Raw genomic sequence first — 12,732 nt, forward strand, 5'->3', positions numbered from 1 at the left:
CTCGGCCGGTACACCCCGCTTGGGGAGCCCGCTCCGCGTCCTGAGGGTGCGGAGAGTGAAGGCATAGAGGTGGGAGGGGTAAGAGGAGGTCCTCGGCCGCGGGTTGCTCTTCTCAGAGGGGCGTAGGCCTAGGGGTGGGGGGGGGGTCGGGCTCCTCAGCCCCGCTGCGCGGCCTGTATGCCTCACGGCTTCGGCCCTCTCCCGCCTGCGGGGAAGGAACAGCGGGCTGTGCGAGGCTGGTTACAGGGCCTGTGTTTGCTGCCTCGGCCCTCGGTATGCTGCAGCCCATCCCCTTCAATTTGGAGGCGCAAAGTCCTTTCCTTTTCTGTCTGTTTATACTTGTTGAGTAACGTACCCCAAGCGTGTGCTATCTGCCCCGGAGTAGCAGAACTCCTGCTTCACTGGAGTAGACAGTGATAGGACAAGGGGGAATGGTTTAAGGCTGAGGAAGGGAAGATTTAGATTGGATTTCTGGGGGAGTTTCTTTACAGAGAGTGGTGAGGTGCTGGAACAGACTGTCCAGAGAGGCTGTGGATGCTCCATCCTTGGAGGTGTTCAAGGCCAGGTTGGATGGGACCTTGGACAGCCTGATCTCGTACCAGATCTGTGTGGTGGCCCTGCCTGTGGCAGGGAGTTGGAACTTGATCCTTCCAACCCAAGCCATTTTGTGATTCACAGACTGCACTTCCCTGCAGCAGTCAGGAATTCATGTTCTAACCTTGTTCTCACCCTGCTTACATCTTGTTCCCTTGTACTGTGTTCCTGTATGTATGGCATTCCTCGTGCCCATATGTGCAATAACCCCCCAATAATCCTGTCTTCTCCAGTATCTTGCAGTGAACTCTGTTCTACCAAGCCCTGGCTGTTCCTATTCCACTGCAAGATAAAACCTCATTTTTGTCTGTTATTTTTGCTGAGCGTGACACCTTTGGGGCTTGCTGTCAGCTCTACCTGAGACTTTTCCCATAGGTTTAAATGCATCTCAGATGTATCTTTAGCAAAGAACACCTATATGCTGAGTTCCCTGTCAGATCTGTGAAAGCAAGATCTTGCTGATGAGTCTGTAGGATTTCACTGCGGTCTGTTCATCAGTAATATTGCAGTAAATTAAACAACTAAAGCTCTTTGCAGGAGAGACTATAGTCCAGGCCTCATAGAGACTAAATAATGGCCCTGCAGGTTATTCCACAGGTGATGGATTTCTCTTTATATTCACATTTTTCCTTCTGCCTTTCATGCTAGAGGAAGCAACACACAAGGTGATATATTTCATTTCACGTTGCTGCTGATGTTGTTTTGCTAATTTTATATAAATGTATGTCTGTGTATTTGCAAGGTCTTTAAGTGTTGTGAAAATACTCTGGCAAATAGAATTACAGTAAGATATCCTTTTTGAACTTACAGAGCGGCAAAAAAGTAGCAGTATTTAAGAAGGTGAATGAAATGTTGATATGTTTGTGCCTATCAATTTTAACATCAGCAGAGAATAATTCTGTCTGGATCTTGAAGTTTTGAGGATTGTGATGCACTTGATGTTGAATTTCATTGTAAATCTCCAAATATTGGTCTGAGGTACAGTGCAACTTCAGAGTTTGAAGTGATTTTTATGTACTGCTAAAAGTGTAAATTTAGGGTGTTTTTAACACCTGTCAACTTTTGAAGAGTACCCGTTGCCTTTGAAGTGGTTATTTTTGCACAGTCTTGTAGGTCCTGTATGTCTGCTACTGTGCAGCGAAAAAAAGTGTTATTGCTTGGAAAATTCTCTCTGGCTTGAAAAGAAAAAAAAAAAAAGAGGATATTTAAAAATATGATGACCAGACATATCCAAAATAGCAGCAGGTTGGCACTGGGCATAGTGACACCATCTGATTTACTTGTTATTGCTGTTGTTTTCTAGTTTTAAATTGAAGAGAAAATGTCACTTTACGATGACTTGGGAGTTGAGACCAGCGATTCCAAAACAGAAGGCTGGTCTAAAAACTTCAAACTACTACAGTCTCAACTGCAGGTGAAGAAGGCAGCTCTGACTCAAGCAAAGGTATGGACTCTTCCTAATTTTGCTTCCTGTTCTTAAATATTCTTTCATGCTCAGATCACTGAGAGTTCATGACCTTATAATACAGATTTGAGATGATTTTGTCCTATTGTCTTTGGGTTTCTAGCAAGGGGCCTCACAAAATGGGTGGGAGGCACAAGATGCCTTTCCTTCAGGTCTGTTCAAGGAAGTCTGGCAATGTGAAAATTGAACAAAGAATTGGTGTGTTTGCTGTGAGCCTCAAATCTTGTTACTAATTGAACCAAAAGCTGATCTTCACATTTAACATTGAAGATAATGAAGTTAATTATTTTTTTTTCTTGTTTAAAGTGTAAGTAAAGGTCGTGCTGCACTTGAAAATTGTCAGTGCTGCTTATTGGTCATTCTTTGTATAGTTGTTACTTATATACCTGCATCATTTTATGCTTTCTGTTTAAAGGGCCTTAGGTGCTAAAGTGCAAATCACTGTGCATTAGAAATTCTTAGAGAAATTGTGTGTGTGCATCAAAGGGAAAAGCAGTACAAGCCAATTCCTTGTGCTTCAACTGCAACAGAGCCTTTTTCTGCTGTATTTATTGTGACAATATTTCACCTCATGGCTTTACACAGTACTGTTATTCTGTTTTGATTCATGCAGGATGTCTGTACGTTCTTTGTGATCTATAAGGACTAGAGTGAGATTACTTAAATACTGGTGCAGATATGAAATGATTACTGAGACATGGCAATTTTTCAGTTGAATTAATGCTGATTTACACTGCTAAAATTGACAGCAGGATTTTGCTGTTAGTTGGAGCAACGTGAGTGAATGAAATTTGAAATGGCTGCTGTGTTAGGTATTTTCTTTGTCTGTATGTGTGCAAATACTCAGGCTGGATGTGACTCTGGCAGCCTGGTCTGGTGGTTGGAGACACATAGCAGGGTGTTGGAACTAGATGATCATTGTGGTTCTTTTCAACCCAGGCCACTCTATGGTTCTATGAAATAGAACAATGGTAATAGAACAGAACAAGTTTGGAAAATGGAGAATATATATCGATACATTTTATTGGATGGGAAAACGTGTCTTTAGAATAGGTTTAAGACCCTTCTTGAAAAAAATCTGCTAGGTTCAACCTGATCTGAAGAGATCCCCTGAGCTTTTAATGTGTGCTTTTCATCCTGGTGCAAAGCATTCATTTATCACTGTGTGTTTTAGTGCATACATAAGCAAAGTCTCTCTTGCTTAAAAAGAGGAAAGTGTGCTATTTTGTTATCTTATAGAAAGGAAACAAAGGATAGGAAACGATTTTTGTAGCTTTTTTAGGCATTTTATGTTTTGGCCATTTTTCAGAGTCAGAGAAGCAAACAAACAACAGTACTTGCTCCAGTGATTGACCTGAAACGAGGGAGTTCTTCTGATGAAAGACAGATCGTGGACACACCACCTCATGTAGCAGCTGGGTTAAAGGTAAGAACAAAACAGATAGGCTCCATCTGTTAACAAATGTTTCTGAATTGGAATACTTTGACAGCCATCTGCATTTTATTTTTAAATGGTCTTTCCGAGTGCTAAAAGAACTGATTGTTTTCCAGAATCGGAACCTCAACTCAGAGGTTCTTAAATTAATGAGCATTTGAGCTTTTTACAGACTTCTATGTGATGCTAATTTTAGGGTAGTATGGTTAGGTTGTGGTTGGACTCAATGATCTTGAAGGTCTTTTCCAACCTGAGTGGTTCTATGATTCTGTACAACGTAAAAGCATCCTGTTGAGTGTACAATTAAAATAAACCATTGCTCTTAACATATTTCTTTTGGACAGCTTCAAAATGGTGGTTTGGTCAGGTAAATAATGAAGGTAATTGTAATTGCACCAGTGTTGGAACTGGACTTGTGTAATGATATGAATAGTTATCACTATTAAGTGATGGGTTGTGGTTGGAAGGAACCTTTGGAGGTCATCTGGTCCAACAGCACTACTCAAACAAGGACACACAGAACAGATTGCCCAGGACTATGATTCTATGATCTCAGCTGACAAACATCACTGTTCTCCTTTTTCTCTTTCAAGGATCCCGTACCTAGTGGTTTTTCTGCAGGAGATGTATTGATTCCTTTGGCAGATGAGTATGATCCTATGTTTCCAAATGATTATGAAAAAGTGGTGAAGCGGCAAAGAGAGGAACGACAGAGGCAGCGTGAGCTGGAGAGGCAAAAAGAAATAGAAGAGAGAGAAAAGTAAGGCATTTAACATATGGCATATTGGCAGTTAGGTGAAAAATAGGCTGTTAAATGTACATCTTTTTGGTTTTATCCCCCTGAAGAGTTTCAGGGAATTCCTTTAAGTTTAGCAAATAATATTATTTTTTGATTGTTTCATGTCAGTATACCCTGACATCAGAAATGCCTTTCAACACTCAGAGATAAACCTTTTCTCTTTTTACATGCTTCACACTGACCTGTGAATTCATTTCAGCTTTAAAGGCATAGCTAGCGCTGTCTTTGTGAAGCACAGTTGCCTGTTACTTCATTCCTGTTCTGCATTCAGTTTAAGTATACTTTCTGTATTTATTTCTCTTTTGTCTCTGGCCAAAAGAATACTAATCTTTAAGTAGCTCAGTGCTTCTTCTGTGGAATAAGAAATCTCTTTAATCTTATTAAAGGTTGAATGCAGATTCAAAGTTCTGTTGAAATAGGTGGTAAAACATCTGTCAGCCAGGAAATAAGATTACATTTGCTTATTCTAAGTGAAACTAATAAGCAGTTTCATCGTGGTACGAATCATAAAGTCTGTGGAATTACACTGTTTAAGCACGAGGATTTTTTTTTCTTTTAAAACTGATTAATTATTGCTTCAGATAGCCTTTGGTGGGGAATTTGAAAGGGATTCTCTTCAGTGCGGGATGATTAATTAATGTCTCTGCTACATTCCTGCTGCTTGCATCCAGCACCTCTCCCATTTTAGCCTTTCAGTCAGTGTCATCAATTTGGGCTAGACTTATTCATATGCTTCTTCATTTCCATACTTTATCCTTGATTGATTTGCAGGTGGAAAATGATCTTGTTTTGAATCCATTTCCTGTTTTAACAAAAAAAAAAAAAAAAGGATAAAAGCAAACAAACAACAACAAAAACTAAAAGGATGTTTACTTTCACTTTCATGAAAAACACATTATAAAATGCTAATCTGATTGGCCGAATGCCATAAAATTCACATGGCAAAGATAGTATCATGGAGTTAAAGCAGAGTTGACTTGAATTGTTTCTTATCCTAACTTGCTGTGTCTCCTAGAAGACGTAAAGACAGACATGAAGCCAGTGGGTTTTCAAGAAGACCGGATCCAGATTCTGATGAAGATGAGGATTACGAAAGGGAGAGAAGAAAAAGAAGTAAGAGAGCTGTTTATTTTCTTAATAGGAGAAAGAAATGCAGGGAGGAGGAGGATATGGTCACAGTCCAGGTTTAATGTATTTTGTATTTCTCTTTTCTCAGCTGAGAGGCATACTGTTAACATTCGAGCCATTGGAATAAACCCAGTGTTTTGTCCCATTATATCTATTTTAATACAGTAGGTTTTTTTTCCTTGGAGGCAGGTGTGTTATCAATTATTTGTGACTTTCCACTGGTTTGTCAGTACCTGTTTTAACTTTATGGTGTGGATTTCAGGAGAGAAGGAAAGTGTGGGATAAAATGAAACCACGAGAATCACTGTTGAGCTTTCACTATTGGTGCTTACCATTCCTGGTTTTGTGATTTGAGTGCTCATAGAGCTAGTTAGCAGAATATGTGCTGGGATGATACCTTAGCACAAACAAAATGAAATTTCATTCTTCTCAACAACGACAATTTTAGTGAATAATTCAGGTCCGATTTATTTTAGAAAAGTAAATTTCTGACAGGGACATGGAAAATATTTGCTCTGCCTTAGAAGTTGATGATTACCTTAAAATGCTGCATATTAAAATAAGGAAGGGGCTTTGTACTGTACTCTTATGTAACTTGAGCAGAGTATTGGCTTAATTGAACTGTTAAAGAACTGAAGGTTTGCTTCCCTTGTAGCCTTTAACTTTGAAATTCTGTGCAATATATTGACTCTAGAAACAGCACGTAGCACATGATTGCAGTATGATCTTCTTTGATGTGCTTTTCATTCGTATCACTCACACTCTTGCTGCTGCTTTCGGAGCCAGCAGCTGTGTTACACCTCAGTGCAGCTATTCCAAGCAGCAGGACATAATGACACATACATGTTCTCTTCCATTTTACTCGTAGGTATGGGAGGAGCTGCAATTGCACCACCTACTTCTCTGGTTGAGAAGGACAAAGAACGTAAGTACAACAAAACCCTGTTCTCTGAAAGCAGTAATATTCTTAATTCTCACTCAACTTTCTATGGGGAACCCGTAGTAAAACTGTTTCCTGTCTCTATGCTAAAGATTCTTTCTCTATGGCTGTAGAAGTGGTTTAGCAGGCTGCTCTGTTGTAACCGTGTCCAGTTATTCATTTGTGGTGTAAAAAAAGTGATGTTGCAGACGGACAGACCTCAGTGGTATGAAGAGAGAATTCTTCCATTGCCTTTGGCTTTCAGATGTGCTTTATGAATGACCCTTTTCTAAAGCAATCAGGCACTGCAAACACAACTTTTAAAATCTTTGAGGGATAACCAAAGAAGCTCAGAAAAATTCTCATAAGCAAATATCATCTGTGCGTGAAAGCTGAAACTTTGAAGGTCTTACTTTGGAGGCAAAAGATAAGTTCCTATTTCCACTTTACTGGTAATAGATAATGCAAATAATACCTGTTGAAGAATTATGTGTGCAGAAGGGTTGACTTCAGTGAATTCAGGTTGAAGATCGCACTGTTCCACTAGGTGGCAGAATCTTGCTGTAAGAACAAAATGCTCAGGCTTCTTTTTGTATGTCTGATTAAGTTTTTAAATGACACAGCGTGCTGTTCGTTGTTTTATGTCCTTAAAAATAATTAAGTTGTGCACGTAAAGGACTTTCCAGATTTTATTTGAAAGAAGATTAAAATAAAATAATGGAAGCTTGGCAGAGTAAGTGAATGGTATAATAGTGAAAGCATTTGAAGTGTGTAAACACTAGAAACAGAAATCGTTCTGAGTAAATAATTAGGAGCGATTGAGTAGAGTCAAGGAAAAATAAATATAGGCTGGAAATGTTAGAAATATCCTGAGGGGAGAGCTCTGTGAGATGAGCTTACAAAGAAATCTTTGTGCTGCTGGTTACTTGATACCCAAAGCTAGACTGGAAAAACCTCAGAAAACAGTGCTGTAGCAAAAGTGCAGCAGTTCAGTCCATCTTAAAGTTTAAAAGGCCATAAATACACTCAAAAGTGTATTCTGCATGTTTTCTTCAGTGTACTGTAGGTTTTTGTTGTGTTTGTTGTTTGGTTTTTTTTACATTTTTTCAATTTGACTTCTCAGTGGAAGATAGTAATCAAATCTAATCTGTATGATATGTGTCTCTTTCCCATGCTGTGTCAGTTCAGAAATTATCAGAGAGATCTGTATAAATATTCTGAGTTGTGCTGGTTCTTTTTTGGAAGACTGATTTCTCCTTTGTGTAAGTGTACAGTGTGCTTTCTTTACAGTCCTTTAGGCCTAAGATGTGTGTATTGACATAATGTCAGAATTGTGTTCCTGATGAATGGAACGTTGAGTTTGTTTGTCCCGTCTGGATAGACTCGCTGTAGTGCAGGTGGCTGCTTAATGTTTTTCTCAGTTAATGAATGTGTTACAGACTTACAGATGCACGATGTGTATTATTTGTTCTATGACAAAAATCCAGAATAACTCTAAGTTTAAATCTTGGGGCAAGAGGAAGAAGATAAGGGGATGTTAAAGCTCTGTGTGCATAGGAAACGTTCTTCTGGTTTGGGTTTATGTGAAAGACTTTTTTGTGTAAAGCAGAAAAGGTACAACTTGCAAGTAGAGATCTTTCTCTAAATGAGCTGAGATTGAAAGCGTTGTATTCTAGCATTTGTAACACGCAACATATTTTAGTGAAAAAGCAAATGTCTCTTTTCTTCAGCTGTAGCATCATTCCCATATGAAGATGAGTCGAGACCTCGGGCACCATCTTCCAAAGCAGCCATTCCTCCTCCAGTGTATGATGAGCCAGACAGACCTCGTAGCCCCACAGGACCTAGCAACTCATTCCTTGCTAACATGGGGTAAATGTTTGACATACTTAAACTTGGTGGAAAAAAGCATTAGAAGGTGACAGGAATGAAAAGTTAAATAGTTTTCAGTAGAAGTAAATAACACATTGTGTGTATATGGTTAGTCTGAGTGCATGTAGACGGAACTGACAGGATACAGAAAAAGCAGTGGATTTACTTGAATGAGAGAATGCATTTGAGGGAGCTGTGTTCTTAAGACAAGTTCTGAAGCCACATTCCAGCATGAAGTGTTTATGGGTTGTACAATCCAAGCTAATGTAGTCTGCAGGAAAGCAAAGGTGGCTTGTTAGTTCCACTAGGTTTCTTTTCCAGCTTTGTCCTAATTTTGTTATGTGTCTATTTCAACTCCAGTTCGTTTCTTCAGAAATTCAAAGCATATTTGCATGAGTGTGGGAGCAGCTGTGGTTGCAAATCTGTCCATTTACTTTTCTGCCTGGCGTTCGTGTTGTGTGTGATGCTTGTGTTTCTACAGTGGGTGGCAAAGTGAAGTCAAATGTATAGTTAAAAATAGCCCCGAGACCTCATTTGAAAGTTGTAATGCTTTGCTGTGTGCTCTCTTCTCAGTCATACTGGGTGTTGCAGAAGTGCAGACTTGACGTGATCCAAACTGCATGCAGGACGAACACAACCATAAAAGTGTAGTTTATTACACTGTTACGCTACATTTATTTTTGGAGACAGTTTTTCAATTCGTTTTTCAATCAAAACATTTTTCTGGGCAATGTTAAAAAAAAAAACAACCAACAACAGCAAAAAAACATAGAATTGAAGTAGTACTGGGGGACACATTTACATATTGCTACCTCTTCTATTTAGCACTGCACTGGGACCTTCACTTCACTGAAGGAGGTGCTGCTATAGAAAATATTTTGTCTATACAATTGACTACTGTTTATTCTGTGGCTTAGTGTTTCAGCTTTCAAGCATTACATAGCCAGGCTTTTGTATATGTCATGTAATCACTGATCCAGTGTTTTCTGTGTAATTTTAAATGCCTCTTGGTAGAATGGAGGTGACTTAGAGTAGATTATTTACTGTGTGGTGTAAATTACTGTACCATGACATTTCTTTCATGCCTTGGCTTATCCAGCTATGTGCTCCAAAGAAATGCCAATGAAGATGGATGGTATTTTTAATAGATTGCAGAATTATTACCTGAATAAGTTCTTGAAAATTCAGAAAGAAGAGCTGTGTCAGTTAATACTGAGAATATCTGGGTTTGTCATAGGAAGTGCTAGCAAAACCATGTGCTTTGGACACATGGTTGCAGACTTCAAAACAGTAGGTAGTATAATGTGATCTAATGTGGGAAGCAGATGGTTCCACATCTGCCTTTTCTCTCAGGCTTTTGATAGCAGCCACTGACAAAGATCAGAAACTGGACTAAATGGATCTTGGCATGATGTGTGACTTGCTCTGCTACTAGAACCTTGAATGTGTTGGGAAAAGTGTGAGCAACTTTTGAGTACTTGCACACTCTGGAGAAATGCAATGACAACGCTGTTGTAAGAAACCTTTACTAACTGATGTTTTTTTCCTTTTTGCAGAGGGACAGTAGCTCATAAAATCATGCAGAAGTATGGTTTCAGAGAGGGCCAAGGGCTGGGAAAGCATGAACAGGGGCTGAGCACAGCACTCTCTGTAGAGAAAACTAGCAAGAGGGGTGGCAAGATCATTGTTGGAGATGCTACAGAGAAAGGTAATCTTCTCTTGCACCAATAAGTTTGTGAAAATTATTGTGGGAAATAATAGTTCATGCTCAGTGGGAGTTCCTGGATTTTTGTTAGCTAGTAGTTCTAGCAGAAAATACTGCTTAGTTGGAACAATGCCTCATGCTCTTTCTTGTGGAAACTTACCTTTATAACATACTTTTAAAGTGATCTATTATTTTAACTCATCGTCCCCTATTAGCCATCCTTCTTAATGTTTGTAACCTTCTATTTGTACATTCACTTCAGTGCTGTATTCCTGCTGGCTTTTTTCCCTATCATGTGTGTTAGATAATGTCCTCATTTCCCTGCTGTTGTTTGATCTAGAGACAGCATCTCCACTTACTGGAACAGCATTTCTGCCTGGACACAATTGTTGGAAGTCAGGAGATCTGGTTTTTAATTCTTAGAGGATCTGATGCAGTTTTAAACTCATGAGTGATTTCCCTCAAGGAAATAGTACATTCTCTGTGATCTTTGTAGCAGTGATTTTTGTGCATATTGTCTTTCCAAGAAGCTATAAGATCTCTTCCTACCAGTACGAAACTATACTTACTGGCTTTTATTTCACTGTTTGCTAACAGTAAAAAGCTGATTAAAGCCTTCATATGAGCATTAGTCTAAAATGATTCCATGATTAACTTTTTTTTCTCTTCCTAGCAGATGCAACCAAGAAAGCAGATTCTAATCCATTGACTGAGATACTGAAATGCCCAACTAAAGTGGTCTTACTAAGGGTAAGTTGTGATTAAAGGTGTGTCTTGGTATTTCCAGCATACACAACTGATTTAAATGCTAAAACCTGCATTCCTGTTACAGTTACTCTGTACAGTTTGGACAATTCTGAACTGCACCTACATGGTGCTCTGTGTGTTGTGGAGAAAATGTATGCTTTCCTGTGATACAATTTGTGACTGTAAATCAACAGTGGTTTAGATTATGCAGCGACCGTGTCACAGTGTCTTAGTATTAGGGAACTGCCTGGGCTCTGGAATGTGACAAAATGATTCTTGACCTGGTAAACAATAGCTTAAATTATTCATAGTCACTGTTGCATGCATCTGTGATTTATCTACATTATTATCTATGCAGGCTGCATCCAACGACTTACGTTTATTGTTTAAACTTTCAGAATATGGTGGGTGCTGGCGAGGTGGATGAAGATCTAGAAGTTGAAACTAAGGAAGAATGTGAAAAATATGGCAAGGTTGGGAAATGTGTCATCTTTGAGGTAAGACAGAATCTTTCTCTCGTTCTGGGTACTCCAAAAGTGAACTGGCCATTTGTCTTTCATGACTGGCACACTACTGCTGTGAAGGAGCAGCATAGATTAGAGGATTTCAAAGGGTCCTTTGTTGTGTTGCGATTCTATGTTTCCAATTTTTGTGAAGTGCAAACTCTGAATGTCAGAAATAGCAAAGTCCTTTGAGTGTTGTGTTCTTGGAACATTTTTTAGTTCCTCCTGCTAACTTAATCTTTTCCTTTGAGATGCTTATAAGTTTAGATTACTGAAACTTTTCACCCTAACTGATTTGAAAGGTTTCCATAGAGAAACAGGACCCAAGTTCAGCAGTCTTCAACCTCCCTTTGGCAACTGGAGATTTTAATTATATTGGCTTAATTTTACATTCTGCTTTTGTGAAGAAGTGCTGCATAAAACAGTGGTTTTGTTACTGTTCTAATCAGATCTGTTGGTTTTTTTGTTTGTTTGTTTTTGGGTTTTCTTTCAGATTCCTGGTGCCCCTGATGATGAAGCTGTAAGAATATTTTTGGAGTTTGAACGGGTTGAGTCTGCAATTAAAGGTAGGCTACTAAACTATGTCATATGTATTTCCGTATTCACCTCTTCAAAGAGATTAAACAGCCTCACTCATTAGACTCAAATTTTTAGTCGCTGAATTGCTGCTTGCTGACCTGTCTTTTGTTGCAATTATAGCTGTTGTGGATCTAAATGGAAGATACTTTGGAGGCCGAGTGGTGAAGGCTTGTTTCTACAACCTGGACAAGTTCAGAGTACTGGATCTGGCAGAGCAAGTTTGATTTTAAAAATCTAGCTCGAGGTGTCACTGTTTTGGCAATCATGTTTTCAGCAGTAGGCTGGGAAAAAAGAAGAGAAAGTAGCTTTCCTAGCAGACTGGAAACAAGCCTCATTGAATGGATTTTTCGCATTCGTTGTGACTTCATTTTTTGTAATATAAAGCCCTTTGAAATTAAGATTCACGTCTGTGTGTTTTTGAATTGCACAATTCCGCTTATTGCTCTGGGAATCCTTGGTTTTTTGAACTTTTCATCCATGACTTCATTATTTTGAAAACCAACTGCTGAGGAAATGCTTTGTATTCCTGTTTTCCTTGTTCTGGTGCTTCTTCACAGTTTCCCGGTGCAGCATCCACAGTAAGTGGGAAGCTCTGGAAAAGGACTGTGTGCTATTATGCTTCTCTTTCCCGATATTTCTCTTGCTTGTCAGTCCTCCATCTCTGCACACTGGAGTGATTTGGGGTTGTTGGGCAGTTGGCAGCTAGTTTGTTCTTTTTTCACTTCAGCGCAATATTTACTATGCCAGAATGGAGACTAAAGTAACAAGGAGTGAGTTTGTGTTTCTTCCCTAGTCCAAAGAAAACACATTTAATAGAGGGAAGTGAAAGAAGAAAGGAAATTAAAAAGCTTAGGCATTTGAATCAGAATGAGTGGACTGTTAGCAGATGCTCTGTACTGTCAGGCAGTCTTTGCTAGAAAGCCAGCGTTAACTGATTGCAGGTAGTTATTGAAATGCTGTGTATAGAATGGAGAGAAACTCATCCT

General features: G+C 39.2%; 2 protein-coding genes across 5 annotated transcripts in view; one reads left to right on the top strand and one right to left on the bottom strand.

Moving 5' to 3' along the window:
* PRKCQ (protein kinase C theta) overlaps positions 1 to 12,732 on the bottom strand; it is an 826,629-nt gene that overhangs the window by 131,902 nt on the left and 681,995 nt on the right. The gene's annotated exons all lie outside the window — the stretch shown is intronic.
* RBM17 (RNA binding motif protein 17) lies at positions 16 to 12,144 on the top strand. Of its 4 annotated transcripts, none has more exons than XM_010712207.3 (12): positions 16 to 78; positions 1,898 to 2,038; positions 3,369 to 3,485; positions 4,088 to 4,254; positions 5,312 to 5,406; positions 6,290 to 6,346; positions 8,071 to 8,212; positions 9,769 to 9,920; positions 10,591 to 10,667; positions 11,063 to 11,161; positions 11,661 to 11,733; positions 11,867 to 12,144. In XM_010712207.3, the coding sequence occupies exons 2-12, from the start codon at positions 1,916 to 1,918 to the stop codon at positions 11,968 to 11,970; spliced, it is 1,206 nt and encodes a 401-aa protein (XP_010710509.1). In that variant the 5' UTR covers positions 16 to 78; positions 1,898 to 1,915; the 3' UTR covers positions 11,971 to 12,144. The 4 variants fall into 4 exon arrangements, with proteins under 4 accessions (XP_010710509.1, XP_010710322.1, XP_010710446.1 ...); XM_010712020.3 differs by having other exon boundaries at positions 17 to 78; positions 5,309 to 5,406; XM_010712144.3 differs by having other exon boundaries at positions 18 to 78; positions 5,309 to 5,406; positions 10,594 to 10,667.

This window comes from Meleagris gallopavo, chromosome 1 (assembly GCF_000146605.3).
Source record: "Meleagris gallopavo isolate NT-WF06-2002-E0010 breed Aviagen turkey brand Nicholas breeding stock chromosome 1, Turkey_5.1, whole genome shotgun sequence".
Lineage (NCBI taxonomy): Eukaryota > Metazoa > Chordata > Aves > Galliformes > Phasianidae > Meleagris > Meleagris gallopavo.